The following is a 17,597-nucleotide window of genomic DNA, read 5'->3' as shown; positions in this document are numbered from 1 at the left end:
CCATGCTCTGGACGTAGTGTCAATCAGTGTTGCTTCCTAAGTGGACAGTGTGATTTCACAGAAGTGTGATTGACTTGGAGTTACATTGTGTTGTTTAACTGGTCCCTTTATTTTTTTTGAGCAGTGTACTTTTTTGACCCATTGTATAAGACTTATATCATTACTCTGTCTCGCATGTCTATGCCTCTTTTAATACATGACAATATTTGCTGTCCAAATGTTCTTTTAACCCCTAGAGGATGCAGAGCATACTGTACAGGTACATCCTAGGTGCCTGGTACTTAGCGCACCAGGATGTACCTGTACCTCCTGAGTCCTGCCATCGTTATGAAGAGAGAGCAGGAGCTGTGCTCGTATCATAGACTATGGGTCCCTGGCTGCTATTAACAGTCAGGGACCCGCCAGTAATGGAGGACATTAGCGATCGTGATACTGATCACGGCATCTGCGGCAATGTGAATCAATGACAAATGTATGTAACAATTTATGTTACAGTGGACTACATTTAAGATATCCCTATTAAGACAAGGTCACTGTTTTATTTGTTTTTTCTGCCAGTCTCTAGTATCCTGTCTATTTTATATACTTTGTCACCGAGTGAGGTATATCACAATGTACATGGTTAGCCAATCTCAACTGGAATCTGGAATTTCCAACTAAAATGAGTAAAAGGAAAACAAGGCTCATTTAATACACTAAAGTTTTCTACTGTAATAATCCGACTTCACTTTTGTTTCTTTTTCCTGCTGTAACTTAAGACAATGTGAATATCTTCAGTGACTTAGAGAAATATCCCACTACTTTATTCAGGGAGACACGATATATACAGAAAGTAATATGACACATATTGAAGAATATCATCTAAATCACAATCTGTAATATTTACAAATATTTACTTTATATTTTCAGAGATCATCTGGGTTTAGTTAACCTAATCTTACAAAACATAATAAACATCTGATATAATATCATTTTGGTGTATGCATACTCTACTGTATATCCTGAAGCTCCATATGCCTGTTTTATAGCTTAATAAAATGTAATATTTCTTACTTGCGGGGTAACTGTCCTAAGAGGATATATCGAACATCAAATTATTATTTAGTCATACATAACTGGTTCCAGCAAAGACTGATTATATCTATTTCCCCAGAGCCTGTGACTCTCCGTATCTTAATTTCCCCAGATATATCAGCCTCACAATCTCGCACGGCTCTTGTCTTCCTCTTCATTTTATGGGCTAAACTGTAACAATATTATTTGACTAATAAGTATATGTCTTATAAATGGAGAAAGTGGTATTTGGAAAGGAAATCCTTCATTAAAACCTTTGGGAAATTGGAATCATTACGTGTAATATTTTGATTTGAGGAAGAAATTATCAGAGAATCAGGGGAAATTCAGATTTTTGTGTGAGAAAAATAAAGATTACTCAATAAGTTACAAATATATATACATAAATATCCACATATAATATACCTAAGTTTAAATACATTAATGTAAATTAATAAGTAAAACCAACACTCTAAACTAAACATATATGCTATTTAATGCCAAGTACCAGGCCAAAAGAGACAATGCATTGGATTTAAGACATATCCCCTACATGAGACACTATCTTAAAGGGGTACTCCGATGCTTTAGCGCTTGGAACAAACTGTTCCAAATGCTGGAGACGGCTTCTGGAGCTTGTTACATCATGGCCCCGCCCTCTCATGACATCACACCCGGCCCCCTCAATGCAAGTCTATGGGAAGGGGCGTGACATCCGTCACGCCCCCTTCCATAGACTTGCATTAAGACGGCGGGTCGTGACATCATGACGGGGCAGGGCTATGATGTCACGAGCTCCCGGCGCCAGCTCAAGCGTTCTGAACAATTTGTTCCAAACACTGAGCAGCGGAGTATCCCTTTAACTTATAACATATCACAGTGTGTAAACTAAGCCTAGAGGGTATCTTCAATTAATAAATACAGGAAATGCAATAATGATGGTTGAAGGGTCAGTCAATATTTTACAAATAGTAACCAAGTGGTTGGGACTGGGTTTAACTGTTTAACCCCTTTCTCTAATAGATTTAAACAACTTCAAAAGTTAAAAAAAATTGCTTTCCACCAACACTTCTAAAAAAGAATCACACTGTAAGGATGTGTCAGAGTAGTAATGTGTCCACTCTTACCCTTTCTTGAATTAAGTAAAGGATTCAAATTTCTTATGATATAGATTCAATGCAATCATGACAGTCCAAGCAAATTTCTCTACAGGCTGCAATACACATCACTACCACTGGGAGGCCACATCTACACATGTATAGAATATACTGTACATCAGTCAATAGAATATACATTTTTCTTCTACGTTTGTTATCTCATATATTTTTTGGATGGGAAATTCCATGAGGAAACAAAAAATTTATAATATCTGTGTAATGTAGAGTACAGTAGGTAACTTGATGGCATTAGTATCTAATTTCAAAGCAGTGGACAACCTTTAAGGGTTATCCAGAAAGAGAAAAACATAGCTACTTTCTTCCAAAACAGCACCACACCTGTCCTCAGGCTGTGTGTGGTATTACAACTTGGCTCCATTCACTTCAATGGAACTGAGCTGCAATAAAACATACAAACTGAGGACAAGTGTGGAGAAGTTAAATTTTTTAAGGACAATTTCAGTTTTCTAATTCTTCTGAAAGTTTTTTCTTGTAGTCAGTCTATGAGCATTTAAAATTGAAGAATGGCTATATTGGTGGCGTTTAATAGCTACTTATCCAATAATCACCATGGAGATATTAGCTTCAAGACTTGCATTATAATAGGCTTTGTCCTGTCTAGGCAATACATTTTAAATGGCTTGTAAAAGTATTTGGATGTCATGAAGGGGTATCTTGCCTCAGACTCCAATATAGGGCAGGTTAGAAAGGTGCTGCAAAGAGCAACTCCTACTCTAGTAGACTCAATGGGGGACATTTATCAAAGCATTTAGTAGTTTTTTTTTTGTTTAAAATTGTCGCAAAAAAAGTTGCACGTGCGACTACTCTCTTTTTTTCTGCAACTTTTTGCCCTAAGCAAAAAATAAATATCTTGCTTACCAAAGCAAAAAGTGATTTTTGACTTGCAGTGGTCAGAGATTTATCAAGTGTGAAAGTCGCAAAAAAAGTCGCATTACATGGAAAAACCTACTAAATTTACTCCAGCTCAGACATGGAGCAGAAAAAGCCACTACCAAAGCAAAAAAAAAGAAAATTTGCTTACGTGAAAGAAATTTATCAACAGGCTGAAAGCAGTTAATAAATAAGTCGCACATAAGCAAAAAAATAGTACAAAAAAATAACTTAAAAAGGAACACATAAGCAAACATTGATAAATGTCCCCCAATATAGTTACCCATGTAATTCTAAATTTCACCTTAAAGTGGTTATCCAAGATTAGAAAAACAGAGCTGATTTATTCCAAAAACAGCACCACACCTGTCCTCAGGCTGTGCATGTTATTACAGTCTAGTTCTATTAAAGTGAATCCAGCCAAGCTGAAATATCATGCACAACCTGAGGACAGAGGTGGTGCTGTTTTTGGCACAAATTTTTATTTTCTATTCCTGGATAACCCCTTTAAGCAGATGCTGCTACCCACAGCGTTAAAGGGGTACTCTCCCCCTAGACATCTTATCCGCTATCCAAAGGATAGGGGATAAGATGTCTGATAGCAGGGGTCCCACCACTGGGGACCCCCACAATATAGCATGGATCACCCACCTGTTTCGGCTCCGGAAGCGCTGGAGGGTCTGGGTCCCGACCACCGGAACGGAAGTTTGCGACGTCACGACTCCACCCCGTGTGACGTCATGCCCCGTCCCTTAGACTTGCATTGAGGGGACGGAGCGTGACGTCACACGGGGGTCCTTTGGATAGGGGATTAGATGTTTAGGGGTGGAGTACCCCTTTTAACAATTGATAGTTTGGAGAGATGCAATAAATTTATCAATTGGACAGCTTATTTCTAAGAAAATATTGAGAGTGGGCAATTCCGGTAAGGTTGGCATGCCATTGAAAGCAAGAAGCAGCAGAGAGCACTGAAGAGCAGAACAGCATTTGTGGAGGATTGGGGCAAGTGCATATGCTTTATTTTTTCACCACCCCGGGTACCCCATAGTAACTATCACTATCGGAAGATTTATTAAAACCTGTGTAGAGGAAAAGTGGTGCAGTTGCCCATAGAAACCTATCAGATGGTTTCTTTTATTTTTATAAAGGCAGAAAGAAGCAATCTGATTGGTTGCTATGGGCAACTGCACCACTTTTCTTCTACACAAGTTTTGATAACTCTCCCGCTGTAGTCACAGTATGCCATAAAGGACTGCCATGACTATGAATGTGTTAGATACTTACATTACGAAGCTGATCAAAAGCAAATTTGAAGCCTTGCTTGTAGTCTGTCGTTCCTTTGGCGGTGATGTTATTGACTGCTTCTTTAAGGACTTTCTTATTTCTAACATTCGCTTGAACAAGATGGTTGAAGCAGCTGACATCATGAGCATTGCTGTTAAACTAAGAGATGGAAAGAAAGAAACAGGTTAATATAAGGATAATGCAATCTAATGGTAGGTTTGATTCTTCTTACAGAAAAAAGGATTCTGGAAGCAAATCAAAGATGGCGCAAGTCATCCATTCTCCTGGCTCAATACCCAATTAAAAATCAATGAAATGCCATTGATGCTGCTAATTCCCATCTGTTTACCCTGTTGGATATTGATTTGTTGTTTATGCACACATATGTGGGATGCTGTACTCATTATATCAATTATTAAAGGCATTCTTAAATAGACATTTGGGGGGTTAACAATAAATTTTGAGCCTTTTTGTTGCTGAAAATTCACAAAATTTTGTGCAATGCTTCTGGTGCGCATGAATTTGTGACTTTTCAGCAGCTCTATATCTGAAGTAGATTATCTAAAAGGTGGTTTGCTTTAACACTTTTGTCTTTTTACTTCGTAGTGGTTGCTGATTTATGAAGTGCAATTGGAACATGCCTTCAATAAATTAGCAAACTTAAAGGGGTACTACGGTGGAAAACTTAAATCATCTAGTGCCAGAAAGTTAAACAGATTTGTAAATTACTTCTATTAAATAATCTTAATCCTTCCAGTACTGGCGGCTGTATACTCCAGAGGAAATTCTTTTCTTTTTGGATTTCTTTTCTGTTATGATCACAGTGCTCTCTGCTGACACCTCTGTCCATGTCAGGAATTGTCCAGAGTAGGAGAAAATCCCCATAGCAAACACATTCTGCTCTTGGACATTCCTAAAATGGACAGAGGTTTCAGCAGAGAGCACTGTGGTCATGACAGAAAAGAAATCCCAAAAGAAAAGAATTTCCCCTGCAGTATACAGCCGCTAATAAGTACTGGAAGTATTACGAATTTTTAATATAAGTAATTTACAAATCTGTTTTACTTTCTGGCACCAGTTGATATAAAAAAAAAAGTTGCAGATTTTTGCACAGCATGGGAATCATATTGTGTGGCCGTTCAAAAAGCCATAAAAAATAATTTACTGACAACAAAATTCATAAATTCCCCCCTATGTGCTAATTTTTATAACTCTGGTGCATCCAAAAAGTCTGGATATGCGTATGGTTTATCGTTTATACACACACTTGGAAAAAGTGCAGGAACTCAGTTCCTACACATTCCTGCAGGACTTGAGCCATATATATATCTTCTATAATTTATATGTGCTTTGGTTTCTTGCCGGGAAAGAAAATTCAGCTTGTCCATGAGGTCTACTGAATTTATTTTCTCATCCACTTGAGAGAAAAGCTTAAAAGGGAATTATCACTTTGAGTAAATATAAAACTTGACATAAAGACATCGGTCAACTAGAGTAAAACAATTTCTGCAATGTTAGTATTACATCAACTACCACACTGTATCTCATCAGCATTAAACTTGATACATAATATGTATGAAAACTGATCCAGGATACATTTCAGATGGGCTGTTGGTAACATAAAAAGAAGGGGTCAGGCCAGTGCACAGCTAAGTGCTTTTGCTTGACTACCCAGTCTCTTTATTTTAACTAAGCCCTTAAACCTGTAAGGGAGTACGTTATACAAATTACTAAATATTGAACACTGCGCACAATGAAGCCATAGTTTACTATAACTTATTCATAAACATATCCCATATAGACTGATGGCTTAGAACAAGATAGGATTCCCAGTTAAATAAAATAAGTTAAAAGTACGTAACAAATAAAAATGTTTTTTTTTTTTTGTCTAAAACAGACACTGTAAAAATAAACACTGGTATGTAGCATTCTATGTGATCATTTCAGGATATCACATAACATTTGACCATTTATTCCATTCACTGAGGTAACTGCAATACAGATCTGTTCAACAAGCACATAAGAAAGACCAATCTGTCCCTTGAGTTCCCTTATGCTTGTTCACCACCAGCAATGTCTCTATCTTCTTTTTTTTGTAAAAACGTTACTTACCAGTAAAAGCACCTATATTAGCGTAGAAATGGCAGAGCCCACTAAGATGCAGCAATGTGATTATCTATTTTTTTCTATAAAATTCCCTTTATGACATGACTAACCATATCATTTACTGAGGCCAATTTTGCATGAGCAGAAGTGTATTATTCTGTATACAGAATTTAGCAGCAAGGACAGATGAGGATGCTAACTAGTGAAAAGAGAAAGTGTTTTTTTTTCTTTATTTTTTTTTTTTTATAGAACAGGATAAAATCTCCTACATACAGGGCTGCCATCAGAAATTTTGGGGCCCCTTACACAGCTCAAGGCTTGGGCCCCCCTCCCATGGCCCATGCCAAAGTGTACCCCCGGTACCCGCCCACTATCTTACCCATCAACTATAAAAAATATATATATATTTTAAAACAGAGGACAAGAAAAACAAGAGCCCTTTAGTTCAAAGAGGAAAGAAGCAGGAAATATCACTATAAATAGTACCAGCATACTGTTACTGACCAAATCCTGTATACTGAGATCACTATTAGTAATAATACCAGTATACAAGGAGGAATATTATCACCATACATATTATCATCATATTGTTCATAGTAGTGACCCTGGCTCTGCAGTCCATGTGATTAAAGTGAAGTTTCATCTACTGACTCACAGAAGGCGTTTTCTTGGAGTCGCTCTCTTCTCTTTCCTTCCCTGTCTTGCTCTGACCATCATGAAGACTTCTTCCAACCATGACACGTCTTCCCAGAATCTGCTAGACAACAAACATATTAGGCCCCACACTTTTTAACACATTTCCCCCATGTTCCCTACCCCGAGTCCCCCAAAAATGTGTGTTAAGGGAAAGGGTAGGGGGAAAGGGTGGAGAGTAGGTTATTTAAGGTAGAACCCCACCAGTTGGTCGATTATGACCCTAGTAGGTAATTCCCCCAGTAATGCTCCCAGGTAAGTAATATCCCAGTAGTCAGGCAGTAGGTAATGCTGCCAGATAGGTTGTAGTTAATGCCTTCAGCAGGTATGTTATAGTAATGCCCCAGTAGGTAGTGCTCCCAGATAGGCAATGTCCCCAATAGGCAGTAAGTTATTCCCCCAGGTAGGTAATGCCCCCTTCAGTAAATAATGCTCCCAGTAAATAGTGACCCCCAGGTAGGTAATGTCCTAGTAAGAAGTGCCATCAGTAGATAGTGCCCCAGTAGTTAGTTCTCCAGTAAATAGTGCCCCCAGGTAGGTCATGCCTCCAATAGGTAGTTCCAACAGTTAGGTAATGCCCCCAGTAAATCGTAGCCTGTAGTAGCAGTCCCTGTGCAAAATGTAAAGGGCCGGCAGCCCGTTCTGGTGTCTATGTGAGTAGGGGCACAGGGAGAGCGGTGTTCGTGGGAGACCTGGGATAAGGGGCTTGAAGCGAGGTCGATATATATGTGAAAAATTGATAGATAGATATGAGATATATAGATATGAGATAGATAGATAGAAAGTTAGATATGAGATAGACAGATAGATAGATAGATATGAGGAAGATAGATAGATAGATAGATAGATAGATGGATAGATATGAGATAGATACTTAGATAGATAGGAGATAGATAGATGATATATAAGATATATATATATATATATATATATACACACACACACACATATATATATATATATATATATATATATATATATATATATATATATATGAGAAAGATAGATAGATAGATATGAGATAGAAAAAGACATAGATAGATATGAAATAAATAGATAGATACATAGATAGATATGAGATAGATAGACATGAGAGAGGTAGATAGATATATATAACATAGATAGATATACAATGTCCCAGTAGAGGATGTGGCTCCGTACTGTCCTTCCGCCTTATCAGGCAGAGTCCCTGCATGTCCTCAGGGTCCCCCTGCAGAGGTATCCCCCCCCATGTATATAATTTGTAGTATTGCTTTAAGTGTTTGTACCACATGATTGCTACCCTGAGGGCTCCAGTGATCAGGTGACCCCCCCCCCTCCAAATGACCTATTGGCTCCTTGCACAGCACCCCTATATAACATGGGAGGGGCTGCAATCTCTCTCTTGGCACATTGCTGCTTCTGCTGAGGTCAAGTCCAGTCAAGTCGTCTCAGTGTTGGTGTCCAGAGCATTGGAGGCCTCAAGCCTAAAGTCCAGCAGCCACAAGTCGGTCATCAGTAAGTCAAGTCATCATACTATCAGTCTCCATCTCTGTCAAGTCAAGCCCAGCTGTAGTCACCGTGGCCTGCACTAAACTACTGCAAGTCCCAGCAAGCCTGCAAGGTCCCCCTGTGTCACTGGTCACCTCCCTGGGATATTTGGCTGTACTTCAAAGACTATTTCACCTGTCTTGCCTCAGTAAAGCTGCCATTATCCTTAATCTGGCATTGGTGTCTTCATTGCCCCTGCCTAACCCAGGATCAGCAGTATTACCTTTGCGTGGTTAAGGTTAAACCACGCCCTGGCGTCACAACAAGAAGGGGTTAATACCATCTGCCCCTTTGGCAATAACATCTGCCCTGCATCAGCCCTGCACCTCACAACACCACAAATAGATACGACCTGCAGTTAGTCCCAGAGTCTAAGTGAGTAGGGGCCCGGGTAGGTGGAGATAGATAAATATATAGATATAAGAAAGATAGATAGACAGATAAATAGATATGAGAAAGATAGATAAATAATTAGCTAAATAGATAGGAGATAGATAGATAGATAAATAGATAGATAGATGTCTCTGACTGTGTGGGCATGCTGTGCGTTGTAGTTTTACAAAAGCTGGAAGCATCCTGGTTGAAAAACAATGAGATGGAGGTAAATTGACACTATCTCACTATCTCATTGTTTCTTAACAAGGGTGCATCCAGCTGTTGCAAAAGTACAAGTCCCAGCATGCCCACACAGCGAAAGGCATGCTGGGAGTTGTAGTTCTGCAGTTTTGCAATAGCTGGAGGCTCCCTGGTTGAGAAACAATAAGATGGAGGTAAATAGACACTATCTCATTGTTTCTTAACCAGGGTGCCTCAGCTGTTGCATGAAATAGTGTATTTTTACCTCCCATTAATCCCACCCTGCACCCCCAACCCCCCTCCCCAGAAAGTTACTTAACTTTGATGAATGGGACCCTAATGCAGGCATTGAAAGTCTTCCTCTTCCGAGATATGAGCTGGTGGCAAGGTCTGTGGTGGGGTGGCAGGAAACACAAACCATGTGCTCCTGCTCCACCATTAGTGTGAGGGGAAGAGAGGGAAGGGGGAGGGGCATCCCTCTCAGCTCCCCTCTGCTCTTCTCTTCCCAGGCAGACAGCGCGGCCCCTGCGTTGATTTTAAAGGGCCCGCATGCCGCAGATGTACAGAAAAAATGTTGCTGGCAGCAAGGGGCCCTCTTTAAGGCTCAGGCAACGCCCGGACTTGGGTCTGCTCCTGGGCTGCTTTATCAGCGGTCTCCTGCTTCAGTGCTTGGCTGCCACAGGGGGCGCAGTTGGGTTCCAGGCCCTCTGGGAGCCCGGACCCCTTACTGCTGTACTGGCTGTCCCCCCCTGATGGCAGCCCTGTCTAAATTTATGGCTCATCAAATGATCAGTAATACACTTTTATGCAATGGCTTGAGCAGCTTTGCTGCTGTTTGCACTACAACAATTCAGTATAACCTCACTAGTTATGTGTATACTTATTCCTGGCTCAGGCTAGAAGGTATCTTTAAAAACAGTTTATTCATGGGGCCACTCAGCTGAAAAAGGATTATACAAAAATGTTCATAATTCTCCCACTCAAAAATATTTACAAGATGTTTTGAAAGACTTTATAGGCTACATTAAAATGTGAAAACTGTTTTCAATACCTAATTTGAAATAGGACTGCTTGAATTTAAAAGCCAAAATTCTAAGGCTGCACTATTGTCAGACACTGAAGGGAATTGTCTCTTCAGATTATTGCAAGATACAGTGTAATCATAGAATCTAGATATGTATGTAAACAATTTGGAAATTATTTTTATACTTTTCTTTTTGTTTGTTTGTTTGTTTCAATGAAAATTGAATTAGAACCATCACTGGGGTTAGTATAGTAGGATGGTATATACAATATACAGCTATGGTTTAACTAGGAATACATAGTTTATGATTCTATCAATGGCTGATTCAAAGTTATAGAGGGACATTTATGAATGTTTGCTTATGTATTCTTTTTTTAGTAATTTTTTCCTTACTTTTTTTTGCTAATGTGTGACTTATTTATCAACTGGTTTCAGCCTGTTGATAATTTTCTTTCACGTAAGCAATTTTTCCTCTTTTACTTTGGTAGTAGCTTTTTCTGCTCCATGTTTGAAATGGAGTAAATTTAGTCAATTTTTAACCCTGTTGCGACTTTTTCTTTTGCGCAGTTGCGACTGTCGCAGTTAATAAATACCTGACTACCCGTAGTCCATTTTAAAATTATTACTACGTAGTTAATTTTTGGAAAACTTGCTTTTCTCGCTTTCCAGTCAAAATGTCGCATGAAAAATCGCGTAGTCGCGATTGCGACAATTTTGCGACAATTATAGTAAAGAAAACCTGACTAAACCCATTGATAAATGTCCATAATAGTTAGTAAACATAAAAGAAATGTTAAGCATAAGACACCAAACTTACAGATATTAAAGATAGTTGTCCATGGCGTGCAAGCAATTTATTTTATTCTTCTTTATAACACTCTAATGTTCTTGATACATTCAAACAGGCATTTGAAAAGTCCACATAAGCAACCATGTTGTTGACGCCCGGCAGTAATTCATCTTGAATTACCACATGCTAGAGCAATATCACATGGGTAATTTATAATAATTAGAAACCTGCTGACCGCGTGCATTTTAGCTCAACAAGCCACTAAATCAATGAGGTAAATGTTGGGTCTTACTGGTTAATGTGAAAGCTTCCCAAGCAACTAATGTCTGAAGAATGCAAATAGATCATATAACAAACAGATCAAACATCTCATATTATGAATCAATTATGATACAGCAAGCAAATGCTTCCCATTATTTAATATTGGTTTTCTAACCAATCAAAGAATTAAGCTGCCTTTCCAAAGGTTCTACACTCTTGTAAGTACAAAAATTCTATCTATCCACCTATCTATCTATCTCATAGCTATCTATCTCTATCTATCTATCTATCTCATATCTATCTATCTATCTATCTCATATCCATCTATCTATCCATCTATCTCATATCTATCTATGTATCCACCTATCTATCTACCTACCTATCTTTCTATCTCATATCTATCTATCTATCCATCCATCTATCTCATATCTATCTATCAATCTATCTATCCATCCATCTCATATCTATCTATCTATTTCATATCTATCTATCTCATATCTATCTATCCACCTATCTATCTATCTATCTATCTATTCACCTATCTATCTAAATATCCAATAAGAACAGCACCTCCAAAAACAAGTAAAAAAAAAAATTTGGGGTGCCCGCAACGTCTGAACCTCGGTCCACTGGTTCCTCAATGTATAGAAAAATATAGGCCGCACACCGCAAGTAGGCTTCAAACAAAAAGTGGATTTATTCCATGATGTGAGAGACTACGTTTCTCCAGCCTCACGCTGGCTTTCTCAAGTGTCCACTTGAGAAAGCCAGCGTGAGGCTGGAGAAACGTAGTCTCTCATATCATGGAATAAATCCACTTTTTGTTTGAAGCCTACTTGTGGTGTGCTGCCTATATTTTTCTACACCTATCTATCATCTATCTATCTCATATCTATCTATCTCCTATCTATCTATCTATCTCCTATCTATCTATCCACCTATCATCTATCTCATATCTATCTATCTCCTATCTATCTATCTCCTATCTATCTATCCACCTATCATCTATCTCATATCTATCTATCTCCTATCTACCTACATATCTCTCTATCTATCTATATCCACCTATCTATCTATCTATCTCTCTCAAATCTATCTATCTATCTATCTATCTCATATCTGTCTATCTATCTATCCATCTACCTATCTATCATCTATCCCCTATCTATCAATCAATCTCATATCTTTCTCTCTCATATCTATTTATCTATCTATCTATCTATCTAATATCTATCTATCTATCTATCTATCTATATATATATATATATATATATATCATATCTATCTATGCATCCACCTATCTATCTATCTCATATCTATCTATCTATCGACCTATCTATCTATATGTATCTTTCTATCGATCTCTCTGTGATTGATTCATTATAGAAATTATATAATAGGAGATTTATGCTGATGTCATTTAGGATTTGTACATAATTAATTACAATGACAGATTTCTCAGTCATATGAGTTGCATAATAAACAATAAAAAGTTAATAAAAATGTGTGAAATAAGAATCATGGTGCTCTTATTTTATTCTTAAGCTTTTATTATATTCCAAAACTAGAAAGATTATTATTTAGTGCAGTATAGTACTGTAAACAACATAACCATAACATCAATTTCAATATATCAATAATAAACCTCACTTAATTAAAGCTCAAAAATCACTTGATAATTCTTATTCCATAAATAAATTTCCTATTTAGAGCAAATGGATTATAGATAAGCATCTTGAACATCAGCCACTAGGTGGCAACAAAGTATCTATGTGGTCTATACTGGCAGTTAAGAAGATTGCTAATAAAAGTCAAAAAGTTTACTAGATAACAGGTTAAAACAATATTTTAGATTCTGGCATTGTTAAAAAAAAAATTAAATCTTAAAAATAAATAAAATAGTTTCTTAAATATTTTATAAATAAATAAAATATTTAATTTCTAAATAGAAAGAAAAGCTGGCTATACACAATAACTGATTTTTATGGGTAAAATAAAGCTCCAGTGGGAGGATGAGTTTTTAATCCAGGGAAAGTAATGACATTCTTACAGTATGTTCACTTATAACACTTTGGTCAGTATAATGCTCAATATTATTTATTTATTTAAAACAAGAAGTAGGACCGTCACAGAGAAAAACTATTATAGAATGTGCAGTTTTTACTGTTCTGTTCCACTCCTGGCTTTGGTTAAAATACTTTGTGTAAATTGCCTCACAGTCATAAAGGAAACTATTATATGTGATGGTAAGAGGGTTGTGGCTAGAGATAAGCGAATTATTGAAAATTTTGATTCTGCCTATTTGCCAAATTTTCTGAAAATACTCGGTTCGGTCCGAATTTATTTGCAGCGAATCACTATTAAAAACGGCTATTTCTGGCCTACAGAGTGCCTCAATAGGGGTGTAGAACACTTTGCCTTGCTGTAACATGCATACGCTGTTAATCAGCATGACATGCAGATCAGAGGTGTCTCTATTAGGATCACTGTCGCAGAGCAGCAAAATGACAGAGCCTGAAGGTGGCATCAGTATGAGGAGACCATATAGTGGATGAATGACAAAGCGTGGAGGTGATAGCAGCATGAGGAGACCATATAGTGGCTGAATGACACAGCGTGGATGTGGCGGCAGCATGAGGAGAACATATAGTGGCTGATTGACACAGCCTGGAGTTGGCGGCAGTATGAGGAGAACATATGGTGGCTGAATGACACAGCTTGGAGGTGGCGGCAGCATGAAGAGAACATATAGTGGCTGAATGACACAGCATGGAGGTGGCAACAGCATGAGGAGAACATATAGTGGCTGAATGACACAGCCTGGAGGTGGCTGAAGCATGAGGAGACAAAATAGTGGCTAAAGACACAGCGTGGAAGTGGTGGCCGCATGAGTAGACCATAAAGTGGCTGAATGACACAGCGTGGAAGTGGCGGCAGCATGAGGAGACCATATAGTGGCTGAATAACACAGCGTGGAGGTGGAAGCAGCATTTGGAGAAAATATAGTGGCTGAATTACACAGCCTGGAGTTGGTGGCAGCATGAGGAAACCACATAGTGGCTGAATGACACAGCCTGGAATTAGCAGCAGCATATAGTGGTTGAATGACACAGTGTGAAGGTGTTGGCAGCATGAAGAGAACATATAGTGGCTGAATGGCACAGCCAGGAGGAGGCGGAAGCATGAGGAGACCATATAGTAGCTGAATGACACAGCGTGAAGGTGACAGCAGCATGAGGAGAACATATAGTGGCTGAATGACACAGCCTGGAGTTAGCAGCAGCATATAGTGGCTGAATGACACAGCCTGGAGTTTGCGGCCGCATGAGGAGAACATATAGTGGCTGAATGACACAGCGTGGAGGTGGCGGCAGCATGAGGAGAACATATAGTGGCTGAATGACACAGCGTGGAGGTGATGGCAGCATAAGGAGAACATATGGTGGCAAGTGTTGAACGTGAATATTCGAAATGCTAATTTTTACCACGTATATCAGCACTTCGTGATTTCATGAATATTTAGAATATAGTGATATATCTTCATAATTTTTTATGCAAATATTTATCTGAATATTTATGCGAATATCAGCACTACCAAACTGGACACTGATCCCTCCCTTACTTAGGTGAAAGATAAAATTGCACATGCGCACTATGCAAATTTCATTATGAATTTTCACATGAAAAAAATTCGTCCATATATTCGCGAAATATCGCGAACTCGAAAATGCCCGTGCCAATCATCACTAATGGTGGCAGAATGAGACAGCCTGGAGGTGGCAGCAGCATCAGGAGTCATGAAAGTGACTCGGTAACAGAATGGGTGGTAATACCAGTACCTGGTGACGAAGGTGGGTGAAAAATAGAGAACGTGTCATCAGATGTGTGGCATCAGGGGGGTGGCAGAATCAGAATAGTAGCTGAGGAAGGTAGGCAGAAGAAAATGGTCTCTTTTGTAAAAGTGTTAGTGTGCACAAGTAAGTATTGATGATATGCATTACGTAAAACCTAACTTTTAGTAATATGCTTAGGATAAAATATATGGCCCCCAATTTTTTTTTTTTAATCAAACAAAAGGAAAGGTGTGCAAAAAACACCATGTGCCACCTACACCACCAAGTATTGAGGTGATGCAAAGACCTCTAAAAGGTGGAAGGGAACAACGTGTGGTCCATTGTAACTGGAAGGGGTAAAAACTTCCCCTGCAAGGCCTTACTCTCACATTATTAATTCCCTTCTTGGCAAGTGTTACTCTGCTGAATGGTGTCAATTTGGCGGTCACTACACAAGCAAATGAGCATGCATTGTGCCATTTGTGCAAGTGACTCGAAGGGACTCCCTGCCTCCATCTCCACTGCATACTGCCACGGTGTGTCTGGGTCCTCTGTCTCGCCTTCCTCATAACCCTCTAGCTCCTCTATCAGCTCCTGCTCCTCCTCTCCTGTGAGATGACTAGAAAAACCGCCCATCTCGCGAAACCTAAACTGTGCTCCACTGTGCCCCTCCCCTCCTCCTCTCCCTCCAGTTCAGCTCCAACAGGGCTCGTGTGGCCGTGAGATGTAGGCACCATGTCCCCAGCCATTGTTTCCAACATGTGTTGTAGTAGATGAAGCAGTGGAATGACGCTGCCCATCCCGTAATCCTGGTGACTGACTAATAATGTGGCTTCCTCAAAGGGCCTGAGCAAACGGCAGGTGTCACGTATGAGCTGCCACTGGTTGACATTGAACTTGCACAGGGGAATCTCCCTATCCGCTTGGATCATCAAAAAATTGTTGATGGCTTTTCTCTGTTCGTATAGTCTGTCCAACATATGGAGGGTGGAATTCCAACGTGTAGGAAATGTTGCAAATCAGACTATGTTGGGGGATACCGTTGTGATGCTGCAGTTCAAGGAGGGTGTGCTTTGCATTGTACGAGTGGCTGAAGTGCATGCAAAGTTTCCTTCCCATTGTTAGGATGTCTTGCAGATGGGGGGGAACACTTCAGGAACAACTTGACAACCAGATTGAACACGTGTGCCATGCAGGGCGCATGGCTCAGGCAGCGCAGACAAGATGTTCTTCCCATTGTTGGTCACCATGGTTCCCATTTCCAGATTCAATTTCTTGATGAATGACTTTTAGCAGTTCCTTCCCTGTGTGACTCTGTTCGCCAAGGCAAACCATGTGAAGAACAGCATGACACTGCCGTGCCCTGCACACATGGTATGCTGGAGGGCCACTGAGACTTTTCCGTGCTGTGGAGGCTGAGGACACGGTGGAGGATGAGGAGGCAGAGTCGCACACTGTCACAGGACCAAAGACCTGAGAGCGTGGAGGCAGAAGCGGCGTGACCTGTCAAAGTTGCTGTTGTGGCTGTGCAGGAACCACATTCCCCCAGTGGGCCGTTAAGGAAATGTATTGCCCCTGACAGTAGTTACAGCTCCCCACGTTGGTGCTGCCGTGCACTTGGGTACACACCGACAGGCTCAAGGACTGGCCCACCTTTTGTTCCACAAAATTGTGCAGACTGGTACTTCCTTCTTCGCAAAGAAATGACGGCTTGGGACTCTCCACCTCGACTCAGCACAAGCCATCAGTTCTCTGAAAGGTGCAGAGTCCACCACTTGAAAAGAAGGTACTGTAGCATCAGCAACCTTGTACAGGAGCACATTCAGCTTCACATTCAGCCGATGGATTGCTGGCGGAATGACTGACTCAAAGTAGGAGGAGCAGGAGTATCTGGAGTGACAGAAGATGGGTATGACAGACAGCTCCCTTTGGCTGAGTTGGTGGAGCCTTGGCTGGCTGAAACAGGGAGCAGCGTGCCACTGGGTGATGCAGCAGGCTGGACCACCACATCGGAGCCACGGTTCTCCCAGGCCGATTTATGGTGACGCTGCATATGTTGATGCAGGGCCGTGGTTCCAACATTGGGACTCTGGCCACGCTTCACCTTCTGCTTACACATCTTACATGTGGCCATGTTAACCTCCTCTGGATGGTTGATGAAAAACTGCCACAACGACGAGTAACTAATTTTCCCACCAACAGTCCACACTGATTGACTGCTACTACTGCCGACTCCAGGAACCCCTGTTTCACTACCAGGGAAGGTAGGCTGCAGCGAAGCAGGTGGTCTAGCCCGGGCACGTTTGGCTCCAGACTTTCCACTTCTGCCACCATGATGACTGCAAACCATGCTACCACCTTGCTGGCTCAGCTGCTGCCTCACGGGCAACATTCAACCC

General features: G+C 40.1%; 1 protein-coding gene across 8 annotated transcripts in view; it reads right to left on the bottom strand.

Moving 5' to 3' along the window:
* CACNA2D1 (calcium voltage-gated channel auxiliary subunit alpha2delta 1) overlaps window positions 1-17,597 on the bottom strand; it is a 716,537-nt gene that overhangs the window by 161,068 nt on the left and 537,872 nt on the right. For all 8 annotated transcript variants that reach the window (XM_056573417.1, XM_056573410.1, XM_056573413.1 and 5 more), the window contains exon 11: window positions 4,386-4,544. In XM_056573417.1, coding sequence (XP_056429392.1) covers window positions 4,386-4,544 — 159 coding nt within the window. The remainder of the gene's footprint in view (window positions 1-4,385; window positions 4,545-17,597) is intronic.

This window comes from Hyla sarda, chromosome 4 (genome assembly GCF_029499605.1).
Source record: "Hyla sarda isolate aHylSar1 chromosome 4, aHylSar1.hap1, whole genome shotgun sequence".
Classification (NCBI taxonomy): Eukaryota; Metazoa; Chordata; class Amphibia; order Anura; family Hylidae; genus Hyla; species Hyla sarda.
The sequence above is the reverse complement of the archived record's forward strand: the minus strand, read 5'-3'. Positions and strand labels throughout refer to the sequence as shown.